This window comes from Alligator mississippiensis, chromosome 5 (assembly GCF_030867095.1).
Source record: "Alligator mississippiensis isolate rAllMis1 chromosome 5, rAllMis1, whole genome shotgun sequence".
NCBI classification, from domain to species: Eukaryota; Metazoa; Chordata; order Crocodylia; family Alligatoridae; genus Alligator; species Alligator mississippiensis.
This window is the reverse complement of record NC_081828.1, coordinates 68,706,813-68,728,025: the sequence shown is the minus strand read 5'-3', so window position 1 is coordinate 68,728,025 and position 21,213 is coordinate 68,706,813. Positions and strand designations below refer to the sequence as shown.

Genomic DNA, 21,213 nt, shown 5'->3' with positions numbered 1-21,213 from the left:
CTTCTCCTTGGTTGGGAGGTCTGTAGTAGACCCCCACCATTAAGTCCCTTTCCCATGACCCCCCTGTATCCTCACCCAGAGCACTTCAGCCTGCCCCTCCTCAGACCCCATCCTGCTGGTTGAGGATGTGTATTGCTCTTTGACGTAGAGTGCCACACCCCCGCCTTTCCTCCCTGTTCTGTCCCGCCTGTATAGTCTATAGCTCCTAATGTTAACTGCTCAGTTGTGGGATGAATTCCACCAGATTTCTGTGAGCCCTACTATGTCCGAGTTTGAACTAGCTAACCGGAGGGCGAGTTCCTCCTGCTTATTCCCCATACTATGAGCATTGGTGTAGAGGCATTTAAGGCCTTGAATTGGTATGTGTGCCACCCCCCAATTCCCAGGACTATCTGGACCCCTGTTGCTCACCTGGGTACTCCTTGTGCATGTCACCTGTCTTGTTTGGGAGGTGTCCTCAAGTTCTCCTGTGGCTCCATCTTCCAGCAAAGCTAGTTTAAAGCATGCTGCACAAGATCAGCCAACCTGGAAGAGAAGACATGCTTGCCTTTACGAGAGAGGTGTAGCCCATCCCACCCAAACAAGTCCCCTGTACGAAAGTATGGGTCATTATCCAGGAACCCGAGGCCTGCCTGGGTCTTTGAACTTGTTGGAAATGCTGTTGAAATAATTTGCTTTAAAAAATAATAGAAATGTCCCAAGCTGGAGTATTTATTATAACATACTGGTTGGATATTATTTTGTGACTAAGAATCACAAGTCACCAGCTGTGTGGGTGACAAGGAGAGAAAAGAAATAAAAAAAAAAACAAAACAAACCTCTGTGTCCCTGGAAAGCATACTGAAACCAGCATGCACTGGGCCTGTGGCTGCATGGTAGTGGCAGCAAGTGTTCTGTGGTGCTCCAAAAAGCCTCTCTTGCCACATTTTCCTTGCACACAATTTCCCAGAAATTCTTTACATAGAAACTGACTGCCTGTTCATATCCTCAGCCTTCACTTCAAAAAGGAATCAAGGGATTGCACAGGCACATAAATAGAAAAAGAACAGGCTCCTCAATCAGTAAGTTAGTATAAATAGAGTAATTCTGTTATGTCAACTACTTAAGATTACACAGAAGGTGTAAAGCTGTGGTTCTCAACCCTTTTAGACTGGAAGCAACCGCAAGCAGGACAAACAATACTCTGGCATGTATCAGCTGATACATTTCAAGCAAACCCAAGGAAGTGATTCTTCTCCTTTATTCAGGATTGGTGAGACCCCAGCTGGCATAGTGCATCCAGTTCTGGGTGCCACTTCAACAAGGACGTGGAAAAGCTTGAGATAATCCAGGGAAGAGCCACCTGTATGATCAGAGACTTGCAAGGCAAGCCATATGAGGAAAAGCTGAGCGACTTGGGCCACTTCAGCCTAAAAAAGAAGACTGAGGGGAGTTGGTAGCAGCTTACCTAAATCAGGGCAATACATCAGGGGCTCAGTCAACTCTTCACCAGGGCACCCATGGGGAAAACCAGGAGTAATGGCCACAAACTCCTGGAAGACCGTTTCAGGCTTAACACTAAGAAAAAAACTTCTTCACAGTCAGGGTGTCCAGACTGTGGAATAAATTCCCTCCAAAGGTGGTGCAATCACCTACCCTGGAAATCTTCAAGAGGAGACTGGATGGGCATCTTGGTGGGGTCACCTGACTCTAGTTGTTTTTCCTGCCTAGTGCAGTGGGGCTGGATCCAATGATCTTGCAAGGTCCCTTCCAGCCCCTTACAATCTATGAACTTCCCATTTAAAAAAAAAAAAAAAGAATTTATTACAGTGCCTACCTCCTTGTAGAGGGGCCAGGCAGTAGTGACAAAGTTACAGCCAGGCAGGGACAAGCCTGATCCTGCACTTGTCTCTTCTTCCTCCTCATGGCAACTCTCAAAAGATCTAGCAGCACCCCAGTTGAGAATCATGGGTCTAAAGCTGTGGTTATCAACCAGTTGATCTTGATCCACCGGTAGATCTCAGAGCCTCTTGGAGTCGATCTGAGGCTGGAGTGGGGGGCTGAGTGCCTGTGTGCATGCACAGGCGCACCCAGCCCAGCAGGTCAGATCATGGGGGAGGGAAGGGGCGGGGGCTAGATTGAGGCCCCCCGCGGTGAGGGACAATACCTTAGAGGCAGGAGCAGGGGTAAGTTGAGTGGGGCCCTGGCCGAGTGGGACTTACCTGCTGGGGAGGTGCACCCCCACAATTTTTTCTCCCTCAATCTGCCCCCTCCCTTCGCCTACCCACAGACTTACCTGCTGGGCGGGGGAAAGTGGAGGGGGCAGCGGTAACAGCGATGCACAGTAGATCTTGGGTTGCTTTTAAATGTCAAAGGTGATCTCCTACTTAAAAAGGCTGGAGACCACTGGTCTAAAGTTTTTTTTTTTAACATTCTGTCAATCTACAGGTAAAACAGGGAGACTTATACAAAATAACAAACAAGAGAGACTGAAATAACTGGTAATTGTGCTTTCAGGTGATGTCGGAGGTCTTTATTGAGATATAGCACAGATACACTTCTATAATAAACCTTTTAACTTTTATACAATAGTTTAAAAAAAAAAAAAAGGCTTGCTACAGTGAACAGATAATTTAGTAAATCAGAACCCAAAACTTAAATGCATTCAAATAAATAAATAACCTAATATTTAAAAGTAACTGTACAATATGAAAATATAACAAATACATAAACATTAGAATCTATTTTTTTTTGTAGAAATAAAAAAACTGCAATTCTGCATTACATAAACAGTGCAAGAAAAAAAAATTAAATAAGCTTCTGGACTGGGAAGTTAAGTGATTTTAAAATTATCATGCAGACATAGCATTTTAAAGCCATGCTGTTGTCTATAATAAGTGTTAAATGGTGTCATCTTTCTTTGAGAGATTGGGTAGCCATTATGCTCACTGTGACAATGCTGCCAAATCCACTTTTCTACAGTACATCATACAGAGGTATTCTGTTGCATTCAAAAAGTGAAACATTACATTTCAAGAGCAAAACCTACATTTTGTTTTCAACACGTTGCTGTTTTACTACATGATTTTGTTTCCATAGGCTTACATTTCCCCCGCTTAGATGAAAAGCAAAACACACTCTATTATGGACTATAATCAAGAAGCAGTTACTGCCCACTCACCTTTAAAAGTTCATAATTATATTATAAAAATCAATGTTGAAGTTGTGGAGACAAAAAAAAGTCAGACCTTTTCCTGCCAAGTGATGCATACAACAGAAGTGTGAAAACAATAGAAGTAAAATTTTCATCTTCTATGTTTATGTGGATCTAGTTTCAATATATATTGACTTGATTAAGGTGTAGTTCAATTAAGTTTCTCTATAAAATAGTCATTGAGGCAAAGACCAAGGAATGCAATTAATACTAAACTGTAAACACATCATTCATATTACTTTGAGTGCACATCAACAACATAGGAGCTCTTCCAATAGACTTTGGCAACAAGACTACAATAGGTCACAGCAGCATGAGTTCACATGGAAGACTGAAAGCACTGCAAAATAATACTAAAAACACCAAGACCTCCTAGCAATCAGACATTCTGTGACAACTGCCTCTTCTGGCTAAGACACTCTTCTGGTCAACTGCTGCTCTTTGAATGCCTAAGTTGTTTGCTTGTTTTAAATAAAGTCTAGTAGTCTTACGTCTCTGTGCTTTATCTGCATAGGTTGCCATTAGTTGCACTCTAACCATTGTAAGTCCAAAGGGTTACAGTTCTGTCTGCAGATGATGATAAGAAGGAAAGATCTTGTGTATGCCACCTGCACTGAATCACTTTGTCTTTGTGTTCCCCTATCACCATAATAGGAAGCTGCTTGGTAAGATCCCCTAAAAGGATAGAAAGGATAAAAATCATTATCTGTTTAAATGCTTACAAAAAAAAGTTTTCTTGGAAATAGCCTACACATGTATTTAGTTTGCTGAACAGAATGCATCCTCATTGGATGGAACATTAAAAGGTATTCACAGAAATAACAAACCCTTCTATTTACGTAAGTAACCCATTTTTTCCACATATAGCACACTCGGAACAGAAATATACACACCCTATCTTTGGAAGGCACCAAAAAGGAAAATGATCTCACCATGGAGTATGGGTAAGCACCTGAGGTTTGGGGTCTCCTAGTCTGACCCCATGCCCTAGGGCCCCAACTGGGCATACTGGGGCTGCATGCTGAAACTGACCCAGCATGTCAGATTTGGCTGTGGATTGACATAATGCACCGGCCTAGTGGGTGGTGCCAAGGTCAGCTGGCCAGGGGTCTCCTCCAAAAGTCTGGAGATCTGGCTGCAAGGGAACAGTGGCAGAGCTGCAGTGGCTCCCAAAGCTGTCAGATCTCTGGATCCCTGGGGAGCTGCATTTCTCACATATAACATGGACCCAAATTTCCTACAGCCGATTAGGTGGATGAAGCAGGGCTGGAAAACATGCATCTTTCATGTGATAAAATATGGTATATTTGTGTTTGTAATAATGATTACCGTTCATATTCTATAATCTATAGCAGGGATCTAAAACTCTTTCAACTTCATGGGCTAAATGAAGGGTGAGGAGCTGGTCTGTGAGCTGGATCTGACCCACAGACCAGCCTACAACATGGAGAGGCAATTTGATGCACGCACCATGTGGCCCACACCCTGGAGCAGCCTCATGCATTTTGTGCAGCATGTGCACTGGTTCCAACCCCATGCACTGTATGCAGCATGACCTGAACCAGGACACAAGCTGCACAGGGCCCTCATGCCAGACTGGCCCCACATGCTGTATATGGCATATAGAGCCAGTCTGTGGGTCTAATTCAGATCCAGCTCTGCATGTCACATGCAACATGCACTGGTCCCAGCCCCATGCACTGTGTTCAGCAGTGCACCAGGGCACATGCAGGGTGCATCCATGTGGGGTGCCCACAACAGGCAGGTCCTGCATGCTGCATCTGACATGTGGAGCCAGTCTATGGCCCTGATCCAGGCCAGCCCTAGATCCAGCATGCAGGGCCAAACCAGCACAGGCACTACATACAGTGCTTGCCCTAGACTGGCCTTGTGTTGCCTTAGCAGCACATACCCAGGCTCTTGTGTCATATACAGCCCTCGCCAGATGGACTCCACATATCATGTGTGCAGAGCCAGGGCTAGTGCATGCTGCATGCCACACACTGGTTGTTCCCACAGGCAGCACTGCAGGCTGGATGATAGAGCTCTGTGGGCCAGATCTTTGCTACAGATCAGGGTCGTCAATTAGCATTTTTGATGAGTTAGCATTTATATTGTGCCTAGAAGCCAGACTGAGGCTCACTGCAGCATTCTAGATGCAAATCAATCAATCAATCAATCATCTACTCACTCCAAGTATAAAATACTAATTCATATAATTTTTTCAGTACTATTAAAAATAAGCAGTTCATTAAAACAAGACAAATTCCCCAATCTCTTATTTCCTTTTTCCCTATTCTCAAAAACAACTTAAATCTGAATTTTGTTGTGTGGGTCTAAATTTTCTCACTGCCTGAAACTTTGGTTCAGTCAGGCAGTAGCAGTGATTTCCCTTATTGCACTTAAAGACACTTAACCAGATTTAGTTGAAAGGCTATAGTCATTCACAATTAAATAGAATCTGTCTGAGAGTTGATGAGACTCACAGGTGGGTATATTCCAAAACGTTTTCGCAGATCTCAGTAATACTTCCTCAGGAACTAGTCTCTTTAGATCCAAAATTTCTTACAAGCCTCCAACAGTAAAAAACACAAAAACAAACCATGCTTCATTACTTAATTTTAATATACATCATAGCGGATGGGTTACCTTGCAAGTCCGTCACCTTTATTTTCATATCATAAGATCCTGTGAGCAAATAATGAGCCCCAGGAGAGAAGCGAACAGAACGAACATCACTGGAATGAGGGTGATAGCTCTGTACCATTCGTCCTCCTCTAATATCATATAACATACAGCTGGAATCCTCTTGCCCAGTAGCAAGGAGACGGCCACTAGGATCAACAGCTACTGATGCTACAGCACTGCCTAAAAGAAAAAACATTCTATGTATTAGATTAATGCAGACTCGATGAGATGTTCTACATTCCTTTGGAGTCTAGAAATATTTGAAATGCCTGTAATAAAAAAAAAAAAAAAGTATTTTTGGTAGTTGTAGTAACAAAGAAAATGACATTAAAACCAAGTCTTATTACTGAAATTTTGTCTGACTTGTAATACATAAGCTAAGTACAGACATTTGGGAAGGTTAAGTTGGGTTCAAAATGGCTGCCCGATTTAAAACTTAGCTTGTCCCCATACCGACCTTACATTTACAGACCCAGTCTCAATGACCAGCAAACAGTCTAAACCTGTAACTGTACAGAAGTTCCATGCACATGAACTGATCTAAAAATTGCAGAACCTGGTGTACGATAAGCCTGGATTTATGTAGTATCAGACTTATTTGATTTAGATTGGAACAAGGAACTTCTGTACACTTTCCCTGTGCAGCTGCAAGGCTGGGAAAAGCCAGCTACTATAGCCCCAGCCCCAGGGCTGCTCTTTTCATTGCCCCCTCCCACTCCCGACTGGGCTATTTTTTGTCCCCCACTCCCCAGCCCTGACCAGCCAGCCCCCTCAAACCCCGTCCCACAAGCCACCCCAGGTGCAGCTGCTTTTAATCAGCATTCGCTGCTGCCAGAGACAAGCAACTAAGTCCTGGTGGGGAGAAGCAATGGGAGGGATGGGGGTGTAGGTTCATTGTGGGGATGGGGGAAGAAACGACCTTGCAGGTCACGCCTCTCCTTCCACCCCACCTGTAGGTTGTGTCCTGCTATGGGAAGTGCCTGTCTCCCATCCCTGGCAAATCCCCGATCTCCTCCAGCCTGCTGGATCCCCAACCCCCTGGCTAGCCCCCCCATCCTGACTTGCCTGTTATAAGGCAGCCATTTTGAATCAATTTAACCTTCCCCTAACACCCCCGAATATCTGTATTTAGCCATATTAGCTTATTATGAAGTGATAACAAAACTACAGTTAAAGCTGCAATCAGAATTTTTCCAAGACTGTGACTACTTGTTTCGCTACAGAAAAAGAAATAGTTAAAAAAAATCCAAAAGAATGTAGGTGGGATTTTATTTTCCTACACAGCTAGAACTCAATGTGCAAAGTGTTCAAAAATATTTCAGACACAGAGATTGTTTTGGGAACCAGTATTCCTCACAACAGTGAACAGTTGTGTTTACTCCATTAATATAGAGACAGTGACATTCTTCCAAAAACTACAAATTTGAAAGTTTAGGTATAAACTAAATTTTGGCAAGTATCAACTATATTTCTGTAATTATTTCAAAGTAAAGGTTAAAAAAACCTTAAAAAACCCATAACATTCAAAATCCTAAACACCCCTCCTATTCCCTCCACCTCTGTCAGCATTAAATTAGTTTCAATTTTATGTTTAAGATAGGAAGTGCATTTTCTGTTTTAAAACACCGAAGGTTATGGTGCTTTATAGATAATTTTTGAGGTAAAGAGTCAGAAAGAAAAACATAACCAAGGTTTGAATGGATATGCTGAAGGTACAGTCTTTTTGAAAATGAGCATGTGGGGGTGGAGAAGCAGGGGGAGGCTTGAACAAGTCAACAGTCACCATTTTATAATGCAAGATTCCTGTTTTACTACCTGCTAATGACATGAACCATCTTTAAAATATAGAAGCGTGCAAGACAACAGCACAACTTACCAGTTCCATGAAATGTTGTTCCAACAACACGCACACAACTTGGTACTCTTAGATCCCAGAATCTTACGGTCTTGTCTTGGGATCCAGATGCAATCATCCACCCACTCCAAGTATAAAGTGCTAAAATATGACCTGCATACAAGAATCCTTTTCACTTCACTGGTAAGAATCAAAATTTAAAGACCGATAAACTTTTTTTCTCACACAATTCTGAATGCGTTTGCACTTGGAGATTAAATAGTAGCATCAATGCTACACAGTTAGGAGTGTGTTAAATATTCCATTTCAAAAAGAAAAACAGAACGTTAGGATAGTTATCTGATTCTCTTCAGAGAGCAAATCTATCAGCAGATATCCATAAGTTTCTATTTATTACCAGTTATTCAACCTTTAGTAAGTATCTGGGTGAGGCCACAAGTGCCTTATTGGAATACCTTCCTTTTAATTGTTAGCCTGAAAAACAAACACAGCCTCCCTGCTCAGTTAGGGCTTAAAGAAGCCATTTGCAAAGTAGGGGTTATAGGACTTGCATGGGACTTAAAGTCCAATTATTTTTTTTTAAAAGCCCCAAACAAACAAAAAAACCCTAAAACACACCTCAGGCTCACGTTAGAAAAGGGGTCATATATGAAAAAAAAAAAAGAGACTGGGAACCACTGGTTTAAAGTAAAGTAGATAAGAGTCTTGTGCTCCAGACACTTTGTGTAATGTAATACTGTAGACAGCCAGAACTGCTGCTAGTAGGAAAGGCATTTTTTTATTACAAATACTGTATTTCCTCACATACAAGCACACACCCTTTCCCTACCTCAAAAAACCAGCTGTTGGAAATTGGAGTGCAGTCTATATACCAATGAGAAAGTAAAGGCTGCACATGATTCACAGGGAGAACAAGAAGTAGGCTTGGGTTTCTAGCTGCTGATATTCAGTTACTTACTGCAGGGAAAGATCCTTTTTCTTCATTCTGTCTTTCAAAAACAAGGCACACAACTTATGGTGCATGTTGAATGTGAGAAGAAATATAGTATAGCACAGGTCAGATGATAGAGATATAAAAAAAGCAACAGTAACAAATATACCAGTATGGCCACTCAAAGCATGAAGTCCTTGTCCTCGCTGACAATCGGTTGTGTAAATATTACAGTCCCCTGCTCCAGCACTTATCAGAATAGCACCACCACTTTCTGGTCCTTCCATGAAAGCGAGATCCCGGATTGTCCCATCGTGCATACTGAACTCCAAGTCTGGACCTAAAATAAATTTACACAAAACCAGGAAAACACTGAAATATACTTTAAATATAAATTAGTTTTGTAATAATTTAAGCGGTTGCTCTGACAGTACGGAACGGAGCTAGGATAAAGAGAAACTGGCATCCGAAGCCAAAGGAATGGAGTCCAGGGCTGACTAGATGACAGAAATGGGACTCTGATGAAGCAAAATTTGGAGAGAAAAGGAGAGTTGGAACAGAGATGGAACCAGGATAGGTTGGAAGGAATGGGGCAGAAAGGGTCCAGTTTTGGGGGAAATAAGGCGGAAGAGTCTATATCCACTACAGCAGGCTTCTTTACAGATTTTCCAATGAATCTCAAGATTCAAGTCTCATACTTTTTTAGTGTCTTATAAGCATCTGTGAAAATCATCTCATACTCTACGCAGAACTGCACTAGACAGAGATAACAATATATTCCTACTATTAATTACTCTTAGCTCAAGTGACAAGGGCCTGTGCAATGGATCTAAAGGTTGCACCAATGCAGATTAGCAGTCTGTTAACATTCAAATTGCTATGTAGCAAAACTTGTTTTTACAGTTTGCACTTTAAAAGCTAGGAAATTATACCTATAAAAAAGATGCAGTCAAGCACAAAAAAAATAAAATATCAGTATTAATATAGCTTGTACAATCTTAATTCCATCCTTTGTGTTGTTTTCCATTAGGCTGTCTTTAAAAAGGAAAGAAAAAGAAAGAAAATAGGATAGGAAGGGACTTAGTTTACGTTTCTGCTCCAAGACAAGATCAACTACATTTAATTTACTTCTGACAATTGTCTGATCTGTTCTAAAAGTCTCTAGTGAAGGAGATTCCACAAGCTCCTTAGGTTATCTATTCTACTGATCAACTATTCTTACAGATAAGATGTTTTTGCTTATGCCTAATCTTTCCTACACTTTAATCCCTTTACTTCTCATCTTACCTACAGTGAATATGGAGAAAAATGTATTACTTTCCTCTTTAAAGCAACCTTTAGATATTTGAATATTTGTCTACCTTCAGTTCTCTCTCTGTGCTACGCAAGTCCATTTCCCCTCCAATTATTATTTCTAGGTTACATTTGCTACATCTTTGATTAATTTTCTTAGCCTGTACCTTTCTTAAAATGCACTACCCAAAACTGAACAAATTACTCCAGGCAATGCCTTGCCACTGCTGAGTAGAGTAAAAGGATTATTTCATACAGCTTACAAATGACACTGGGATTTACATATCCCGTGGTTTGCTTTTTTCACAACAGCTGAGATTGGAAGGTAAAACAAACAAGGCAGATGTTTGCAAAAGAAAGGACAGTCTCATCATCTGGGCAATTAGATAACTGGATTCCATCCCTGACTCCTATAACATTCCTACACACGACTTAAATTTGCTGTTACACATAGTCACTAATTTGGTGTTCCTCCTTTGAGGTGCCTCATTTGAAGCTGTTGAGAGCTCCAAATGAAATCAATGGGAGAAGCATTTTGAATAAATGAAGGGATATGTAATACTTCTTCTGGGAACCTTGGATTGTAAGCATCCTAAACAGAGCACCCACAATTACTGAATAGTTTTGACCTGAATCATCAAGCCTGTTTGCCACTTGTAAAATGGGGATAATAGCCACTCACATGACAGGAATCCTCAGGGTCTTGAGGAAAAGAAGGAAGGAGAGCTGCAGAATAAGGACCCTGGACTTCAGAAAGACAGACTTCAACTCACTCAGGAAACTCATGAGCAGGATCCTCTGGGAGGCCAGTCTGAGGGGGAAAGAGAGTCCAGGAGAACTGGTTGTACTATTAAAGAAACCTTACTAAGGGGTGTAAAATGAACCATCCCAACAGGCAGGAAGACTAGCAAGTATGGCGGAAGACCAGCTTGGCTTAGCAGGGAGCTCTTCAAATGAGCTAAAGCATAAATAGGAAGCTTACAAATGAAAGCTTGGACAACTGCTAGGGAGGAGCATAAGCATACTTATTGGGCATGCAGGGATGAAATCAGGTAAACCAAAGCACAACTGAAGTTGCAGCTAGCCAGGGACATGAAGGGTAACAAGAAGGGTTTCTACAAGTATGTCAGCCACAAAAGGAAGATCAGGGAAAGTGCAGGTCCCTTACTGAATGGGGGAAGCAACACATAATAGTGACAGATGATGCAGGAGAGGATCAATGCCTTTTTCACCTCAGACTTCACAGGCAAGGTCAGCACCCAGACTACTGCACCTGACAGTGCAGTTTGGGGAAAGAGGCGAGGAAACAGTGGCAAAAGAACGGATTAGGGACTATTTAGGAAAGCTGGATGTGTACAGGTCCACAGAGCTGGACATGATGCAAACAAGGGTGCTGAGGGAGTTGGCTGATCTTGCTGGCCATTATTTTTTTTTAAATTCATGGCTATTGGAAGAGGACCTGGATGATTGGAACAGGGCAAAAGCAGTGCCCATCTTTAAGAACAGGAAGAAGGAGAATCCAGGGACCAAACACACCAGGCAGCCTCACCGCATTCCCTGGAAAAATCATGGAGCAAGTCATCAAGGAATTAATTTCTAAGCACTTGGAAGAGAAGGCGACTAGGAACAGTCAGCATGGATTCACCAAGACAAGTCATTCCTGACCAACCTGATGGCCTTCTATGATGAGATGACTGGCTCTGTGGATGTGGGAAGAGCAGTGCACATGATACACCTTGAATCTAGCAAGGCTTTTGATATGGTCTCACAACATTCTTGCAGGCAAGCTAAGGAAGTACAGGCTGGATGGATGCACTGTAAGTTGGATAGAAAACTGGCTGTATCATTGGGCTCAAAGGGTGGTGATCAATGGCTTGATGTCTAGTTGACAGCTGGTATCAAGTCGAGTGCCCCAGATATTGGTCCTGGAGCCAGTTTTCTTCAAAACTTAACCAATAATCTGGAAGATGACATAGAGTGCACCCTCAGCAAGTTTTCAGATGACACCAGCCTGCATGGAGTAGTAGATATGCTGGAGGGGAGGACTAGATTTCATAGACATTAGGGCTGGAAGGGACCTCGGAAGATCATCGAGTCCAGCCCCCCGCCCAAAGGGCAGGACGTCAGCTGGGGTCATAGGATCCCAGCAAGATAAGCATCCAGTTTCATCTTGAAGGTGTTCAATGAAGGCGCTTGAACAACCTCCGGCGGCAGGCTGTTCCAGACCTTGGGGGCTCGGACAGTAAAGAAATTCTTCCTTATGTCCAGCCTGAAATGATCTTGTAGTAGTTTGTGACCATTCGACCTCGTCATCCCTTGGGGCGCTCTGGTGAACAAACGTTCCCCTAGATACTGGTGATCACCCCTGATAAACTTGTAGGTGGCCATCAGATCACCCCTGAGCCTGCGCTTTTCCAGGCTAAAGAGCCCCAGGGCTCTCAGCCTGTCATCGTAGGGTCTGCTTCCCTGACCCCTGATCATGCACGTGGCTCTTCTCTGGACTCTCTCAAGCTTCTCCACATCCTTTTTGAATTGTGGAGCCCAAAACTGGACGCAGTACTCCAGCTGCGGCCTCACTAAGGCCGAGTACAGGGGGAGAATGACGTCCCGGGATTTGCTTGAGAAGCATCTATGGATGCAAGCCAGCGTTTTGGATTGGACTAGGATTGAGAGAGTCCTAGACAAACCAAAAGAAATCTCATGAGATTCATTAAGGACAAGTGAAAGTATTTCACTTAGGATGGAACAATCCCATACACCAGTACAGGCTGGGGACTGACTGGTTAAGCAGAAGCTCTGCAGAAAAGGATTTGGGGGTTACAGTGGACAGTAAGATGAATATGATCCAACAGCGCACCCTTGTTGTGAAGAAGGCTACCAGCATACTGGGCTGCATTAGTAGGAGCATTGCTAGGAGATCAATGGAAATGATTCTTTCCCCTCCTTGTATTTGGCACTGGTGAGGCCATATGTGGAGTACTGTGTCCGGTTTTGGGCCCCCCACTACAGAAAGGATGTGGACAAGTTGGAGAATGTCCAGTGGAGGGCAACAAAAATGATTAGGGGGCTGGGGCACATGAGTTGAGTAGGGATCCTGGTTTTCTCTTTAACCCCCCCCCCCAAACCCCCACAAATTCTCTGATTAACCCCTCCCCCAAAAAATCCATGTTTTTCTATGATTAAAATGAAGTGCCACTATCTCTATCCATCAGTTGAATAGAATATTTTACTGATATATTTACAATTTTAAAGTAATTTGGAAGCCTTCCAGTGCCTTTACCACTGTAATAAAATAAATTACAAATACCTATACATTTTGGCATTTGATTTTGGGGTTTATTTTTTTTAATCGCGGAAGGAAAAAAAAAAAAATAAAAAAATCAGAACTTCCTCTGCCCACTTCACTCACCAGGATGCAGGTCCAGCTGCAGCTGTCCCACCCCACTGCTTTGTGGTGCTGAGAAGCCCTGATATGCAAGTGCCCTACCCATGTCATTGCCCTTAACTTGCAAGCCACAGCCCCCCAGCCCTGCTGGTGCCCCTCACTCCCCACCCACCCACAGCCCCCCCCAGGTCCCAAACCTTCCAGAGGGGGCCCCCCAACTGCCAGCGCTACAGGGTCAGGGACTCAGGTCTGCAGCTTTCTGTTCCCTCCAGCAGTGCCAGAGCTCCAGCTGCCACCTGTGGGAGGCAGCTGCTGCTGCAGTGGAGTGGAGCATGGAGCCTGACTCCCCCTCCCCCATGGGCAGCATGGCTGAAACAGAGCCTGGGGGGGGGGGGGGGGAGGGGAGGGGCAGATGAGGGCTATAGGTTATGGGCTTGGGCCTCCCTGCCCTGCTGTCCTTGTCTTGGGGGCCTCTGCAGCCCAACAAGTGGGAGCCAGCGCAGCAGGGAAAAGCGGAGCTGAGCAGGGAAACTTCCTGCCACCACGGTAAGGTGCTCCCTGCCCACCTGGCAGCAGTGAGGGGCTCATCTCCGCACCACTGCCCCCACTGCTGCCAGGTGGGTAGGGGGCGCCTCACCATGGTGGCACAAGGCTCATGGCAGCGGCCTCGAGCTTCCCCGGCTGGCCCCACTTTGCCCTGTCACTCCTGGCCCCACTTCGTCCTGCCTGGTAGGCTGTAGAGGCCCTGGGGGCAGGGCAGCAGGGTGGGAAGGCTTGAGCCTGCAGCTGCCTCCACCTGGTGGGCAAGTCTGGGGGGCATGTGCCCCCCATACCCTCCCCAGGAATGCACATAGTAGCAAGGTGCCAGCCCTACCCCCCCAGATGAGCTGCTTGCAGATCCATCCTCCTCCCCACCCAGACTCTGCGGCCATGCATTCCAGCCCTGAGCCCCAAGCCCCATGCACTGTTCTGGCTAGGCAGCAGCTGCAGCCCTACCCAACTCCCTCCCTCTCCCTCACTATGGGGGCCTCAATCCCCCCCTGCTCCCACCAGACTTACCTGTGGGAACTGCTCTCCAGGCTGCCAGGAGGCCAAGTGCATGTGTAAATGCACATGGCACCTCCTGCCTAACCGCCCTCCTCCCTCTCCCCCCAGCCCCTTGCAGGGTGGAACTCTACCACTCTGCAAGGGAGAACCCACTGTTTCCTGGGTTTTTCTCCTTAAAATGAGGAAGTCCAGGTTTTACTGTGTTTTTCCACAGTGAACAGAAAACCCGGATCCCTGGTTAAGGAGAGGCTGAGAAAACTGGGCTTATTTAGTCTGGAGAAGAGAAGACTCGGGGAGGATTTAATAGCAGTCTTCAACTACCTGAAAGGTGGTTCCAAAGAGGATGGAGCGGGATTGTTCTGTGGCAGAGATGACAGACCAAGAAGCAATGGTCTCAAGATGCAGCAAGGGAAAAAAACTCTCTCACTAGGAGGGTAGTAAAATGCTGGAACAAATTACCCAGAGGGGTTGGAGGTTTTTAAGACCTGGCTAGACAATGCCTTGGCTGGGACGATCTAGTTGGGGATGGTCCTGTTTTGAGCAGGGGGTTAAACTAGATGACCTCCTAAGAGGTCCCTTCCAACCCTAATTTTATGATTCTATATAGACCAGGAATTGCACCAATCTGAAGTCCTCAACTAGCAGCACCCTAACTTCCTATTGGGAAGGGAATGACAGGGCTATGACAGGTTAGCTAGGAATAAGTTGATATGCTACTTCTTAGAAAAAAGCAGTAAACAAAAGAAAAAAAAAAAAGAGTAGCTTAGGATGGAAAGCCATAAATTTGGCTTGAAGACAGGGAGAGTCAACTTATAGCAGTTAACTGTAAAACTGAGGCTTTTGGGATTCAAATTAATAGGTTCCTCTTCCTAAACTCGGATGAGGAGGAAGGGGGAGGGAATGAAAAATGGGACTATGGAAGCAGAGCATATTAGCAAAGGCCTCTAGAAAGAGAGAGAAAGAGAGTAAAAGAGCTACTGCTATATTGATACTCTGCTTAAGCTTTATTAAAAAGAGCTAGAAATGACTCAAGAATGCCAGAATGTTCTATGGCAGGGCTGTTCAACTTCAAAGTGGCAAGCTCCCATATCTCACAGGTTGCAGACTCTGGGCCATACACTGGGCAGGCTGCAGAGGACCTCTTGTCATCTGTAGCCCTCCACACCACATAAGTGGTGCAAGGCCCTCCCCTGTCCACTGCCAGAACCATGCAAGTGAGCAACCCCCTCCCTAGCAATACTCCCCCCTATGCTGCTGCACAAGCTCCTCCCCTGTTGCTACCATCATGCAAGCAGATACCTCTCCCTGCTGCTGCCATTCAAGGAGGACAAGTCCCACCCAAGTTGCGCTGCTGCCCATTCAGCAGAGCCAAACTCATCAAGTCTCCACCCACGCTATCCTATGCCAGAGATCCTGGCCCAGCTGCCACAGTAGCTAGGGTAATGGGGAGGAGCAGTGATGGGCAGGAACTCTTAGGCTCCCTCCTTGTGGGTTGGATGCAGTCCACAGGCCCCCATTTGGACAGTCCCGTTTCATGGTTTCTATGGTCAAAACATGTTATTTTGTTTCGCAAACATAACTCAAATGGCTCTGGCATTTGTCAGTAACACAGCCTTCCCAAATGACAATACAAAGCTTCATACAAGTATACATAATACCCTACCTGTTGCATTACAAGTTTCTGCGTTAAAAGGTAGCACTTTAACATATTTATCATTTGAACCAGTAGCTAACAACTGTCCACAGGGACTCCATGCCACACAATAGATTGATCCTTTATGATGTTTGTTCCTTTTGAAACGAACTACTGGAGGTTTAGGAATGTTATAAGCACTGCAAAAAAAAAAATAAATAGAAGTTGACTATTTTCCTATTTAGTTGTAAATATAGAATGCATAACCTAAAAGGAAAGTAAATTAAGTTATTTAAATACAACATGAAACCGAAGTAGGCAAAAAAAAATTAAAAAGTGGAACTCTTCTGAAGCACACTTGATGAACAGAGAGACTGATGTTCAAAGCTATATTTTTAATTTACTGCTAGGTTTAAAATTACATGCGTTTAAAACACTTTTAAAGGCATTGTTTCTCCTTAATAAGTTTGCAAACAGAAAATAATTTAAAGCCACAGAAAAAGAAATAAATTATGGTTATTAATGGAACCTCTAGAGCCATTACAAAAATAATGCCAAGTCATTAATATTTTAGTGCAACTACTACAGCAAGATGCACTCAGGAAATTGGATCCCAGTTGAATGCACAGACAGGTTTGGTTTTTGTTTTTCAACAGACAACAGTAAGTTGAGATGACTAACTGGATTTCACTGCAATAGTGCAGCATTTTGTTACACTACATGGGATCTGTTCCCCAAACAAATACATTTTTCACTACCTAAAACGTTAGGACTCTCATGTCATAAACTGCATCTGCAAGAGCTGCCTGCATTACTCATCAACATACACGTTTCAAAAAAAGACCAAATAAATTTGATTAATAACAAAAGGCAGTCCATTTAGAAGCTAACCTTTATACACATTAGAGAACAACAGTTCCAATGTCACATTTTTCACAGTTCAATTCCTTTCCACCAAAACTAAGAAACTTTAGAAAAATAATAAAAGCAGGCAAGTATTTTTGACAACTTTAACCTTACTTTAAATATGTTTAATCTTCATTCTGGAAGACTGGGGAGTCTAATTTTTTATATCTGCCCCCTCTCCCCTCAGTCCACCACTCATTCTCCAATATTTATACTACAGAAATATTTCCCAATGTGCCCCAAAACAGATTTCTAAAGCACAAGCTACTTAAATTACAAGTATTCTTTGTGTAAAAATATGCACACACAAAAAAGAACTGACACACAAAACATGGATGTCTGCTGGTACATCTGTAGGAGATCTGACAGATAAAACTGAGCTTTTACTAAAATGGCTTAATGTTATATTTTTTTCCTCAGACTCTGAAATTAAAACAAAATCAGAGACCTCCTTTTCTAAACTTCCCCACCCCCTGACCCTATAGACACTTATGAATGCCCTTGACCTCAAAGACTACTCATTAAATCATTTGCATAAATGTTTGAAAGACTGAGGCCTAGGGTGGGTAAATAAATCGATATTCTTTCTTAGGCAGGATTGACAAAGTGAGCCACCACAGAGTTTAAAGATAAATAATGTTTGAATGATGTTTTCTGTATAATGGTAACATTGGTTTTTTAGGTCATCTTTGAATGAGTTTTGAAAAAACACTGTAGATCTAGAAAAGTTACTGTTGCTTTCAACCAGCTTCTTCAGTATAATTTCTTGCAGATGACTAATGTTCAGTACATTGATGCAAGAGAGAACTATAATTGTTTTTAGTTACATGTTGCTTCCAAAACCTCTCTCACATTATTTCTTGTCTTCCTAAAAAAGTCAACATTTACTCACGGTTAGGGAATGAAAGAAAAAACCCCCCAAAAAACAAAAACAAAAACCCTATTCCCTTTCTCCCGTTACTTTTTTTGGTTGCTTGGACATTAGGAGAAAAAAAAAATAAAGCTTGTGGGAAATGAGTGGAAAATTTTACTAAACTTTTAAGTTTTAGTTCAGTAGGTAAGACAGCAGCATTTTCCAATAACAGCAACAAGTTAATAGGGCAAGAGAAGCAGAGGCCCATAGGAAATGTTACATTTATCATGCACTTAACATGTTAATCACACAAATTGTAACACAGCACACCTTCAGGGAATTTATGGCAGAACAAAATGGCAAACCAGCTATAAAGATGTTCCACATATAACATGGAACTTCTTTGTGGCTGGTTTGTATCCAACTTTAAAATGAATGTGTGGCACATGTCCTAGATCCAGGGCTGCCCCTGCCAATGATCAGGTGACTGTCAGGACTGGGCAGGGGGCAGCCCCAAAGAATGGGATACAGGTGCCTTGTGCTCAAACCTGGGGATCAGGAAGGTAGCAGTGCCAAGTCCTGAGCTACCTCTGTGAACTCTAGTAGGTGGCAACCCTGGATCCTAGATCTGGGACTCCAGGCTGCCATCTGCCTGACCCTGTGGAAGCAGTCCAGGGTCCCATGCTCAGACACTGAAAGCCCTGCCACAGTGCAGACAGCAGAGGCTAGGGAGCTCCAAACCCCAGCTGCACGCACCAGCATTTACATGACTGAGACCCAAGGAATTTTATGCCCAGTACCAGAAATCATGTGCTTATGCTATGCGTGTTTGGCAAGGGGCCCCCGAGTATCTTTCACTGCTAACAGATCATTTTAAAAACTTGTAATAGAAACTGGAAAAAGAAAAAAATAAGTATAAAAAAAGTATGCTTTCTCAGTTTCTAAAAAAAAGCTAAATCTTAACTTCTAAACATAAATTACAATTTCAACAGATTGCAGAAGTACTTTAAAATATTAGCTGACGGGAACAAGGGTCAGGGTGACCAAATATCACATTTACCCAAATATAAGACCACATCAAATTTAAGATGACACCCCAATAATTAGATTCTGTATATGGAACCAAGATAAATTTGTTACAACTTTCCATGTATATAATCTAATTGATCAGAGGTTCATCTTAAATTCCCCCCCACCACTTATTGGGGAAAGGACCACCAGAGGGCTATGTAGTAGGGGGGGGGGAGGGGCAGCCAGCCCCCTTGCCCCCAGCACTTGTTCACCCTTCAGTCTGCCACCTACCACCTGTGCTCCATCCTGCAGCCTCTGCCCCTCCACCTGCTCCCCGCTTCCTACAGCCTCTGTTCCACCCACTACTTACTGTTAGATGCAGTTGCAACTTCATTCCTTCCCAGGGTACAAAACACATTGAAGCTCTGGCCCCAGCCCAGCCATGAACCTAGTCATGGGGAATGAATGAAGCCATGTGTTTTTATTCGTTTTTTTTTTTTAGTTTTCCCCCTGCTTCATGTAATCAAACATTTTGTATTATGAACTTTATTTTGTTGATGACATTTGAGGGAAAACAGAAAGTAAACATGAGTGCTGAGGGAATTCACTGATGGGATTGCAGAGTCACTGGCTGTCATCTTTGAAAACTCATGGCAATCAGGAGAGGTCCTGGATGACTAGAAAAGGGAAAAATATAGTGCCCATAATTAAGAAAAGAGAAAAAGGATGATCCAGGGAACTCTAGGCCAGTCAGTCTCATCTCAGTTGCTGGAAAAGTCATAGATCAAGTCCTCAAGGAATTAATTTCTAAGCACTTGGAGCAGGTGATTAGGAACAGTCAGCATGGATTCACCAAAGGCAAATCATACCTGACCAACCTGACTGTCTTTTATGATGAGATCATTGGCTGTGTGGATGCGGGGAGCCCAGTAGATGGGATATAAAACTTGACTTTAGCAAGGCTTTTGATACCATCTACCACAACATTCTCACAGGCAAGCTAAGGAAATACAGGTTGGATGAATGGACTATACGGTGGATAGAAAACTGGCTGTATCATTGGTCCTCAGAGGGTAGTAGTCAATGGCTCGATGTCTAGTTGGCAGCCTGTATCAAGTGGAATGCCCAAGGAGGTGGTCCTGGGGCTGGTTTTGTTTAATATCTTCATCAATGTTCTGGAAGATGGCACAGAGTACACCCTCAGGTGTTTGCAGATGACACCAAACTGGGGGTGGGGGGGAACAGATATCCTGGAGGGTAGATTTAGGATTCAGAGAGCTAGACAAATTGGAAAATTGGGTCAAAAGAAATTTCATGAGGTTCAATGAAGAGAAATGCAAAGACCTGACCGTAGGATGGAAGAATACCATGCACTGGTACAGGCTAGGGACTGACTGGCTAGGCAGCAGCTCTGCAGAAAGGGATCTGGGGGTTAGAATGGACGAGAAGCTGGATACGAGCAAACAGTGTGCCCTTCTGGCCAAGAAGGCTAACGGCATACTGTGCTACACTGGTAGGAGTGTTGCCAGCAGATCAAGGGAAGTGATTATTCCCCTCTGTTCAGCACTGGTGAGGCCACATGTGGAGTACTTTGTCCAGTTTTGGGCCCCCAGTACAGAAAGGATGTGGACAAATTGGAGGAGAGTTCAGCAGAGGGCAATGAAAATGGTTAGGGGACTGGGGCACATGAGTTATGAGGACAGGTTGAGGGAACTGGGTTTATTTAGTCTAGAGAAGAGAAGACTAAGAGGGGATATAATAGCAGCCTTCAACTACCCGAAGGGCGATTCCAAACAGGATGGAGCTAGACCAGGGGTGGGCAAAATTGTGGATCTGGCTGGCAGCCAGACTCCATTTCCCATCACCCCCTGCACATGTCACTGCAGCCAGTTTCCATGGAGACCCTGGGAGCAGTGGGGCCATGACAGTGTGAGTCCAGGGTCTCCATGGAGACAAGCCCCAGCAGCACTGGCAGGGCATGCAGCTGGGCGGGGAGCTGTTCTGGGGCCAGGGCTGGGATCTCGCAGTAGTGACAGCGTGGTCCGGAGCTGGGGAAGAGCTGCGATTTGCTGCCTGCACACTTCTGTCCGGGGTGCATGGGCAGCAGATAGCAGCTCTACCCCAGCTCTGGACCATGCCGTCACTGCCACAAGTTCCCGGCCCTGGAGCAGCTCCCCGCCCTGCCACACATCCTGCCAGTGCTGCTGGGGTTGGTCTCCATGGAAACCCTGGCCCTGTGCTGTCATGGACCTGCTGCTCCTAGGGTCTCCATGGAAACTGGCAGCAGTGACATGGCTGGGATATGGAGTACATCACAAGCTCAATCCAGCCTGTGGGCTGGACTCTGCCCACCCCAGAGCTAGGCTGTACTCAGTGGTAGCAGGAGACAGAACAAGGAGCAATGGTCTCAAGTTGCAG

At 44.1% G+C, this 21,213-nt stretch overlaps 1 protein-coding gene across 1 annotated transcript in view; it reads right to left on the bottom strand.

The window, feature by feature from the left end:
- Positions 1–2,497: 2,497 nt before the first annotated feature.
- Positions 2,498–21,213, bottom strand: part of WDR47 (WD repeat domain 47) — a 62,798-nt gene continuing 44,082 nt past the window's right edge. Inside the window, exons 11-15 of the mRNA XM_014602087.3 lie at positions 16,056–16,225; positions 8,837–9,007; positions 7,758–7,889; positions 5,843–6,061; positions 2,498–3,868 (exon numbers count right to left, since the gene is read on the bottom strand). Of these exons, the coding sequence (XP_014457573.1) occupies positions 3,726–3,868; positions 5,843–6,061; positions 7,758–7,889; positions 8,837–9,007; positions 16,056–16,225 (835 nt within the window). The 3' untranslated portion in view covers positions 2,498–3,725. The remainder of the gene's footprint in view (positions 3,869–5,842; positions 6,062–7,757; positions 7,890–8,836; positions 9,008–16,055; positions 16,226–21,213) is intronic.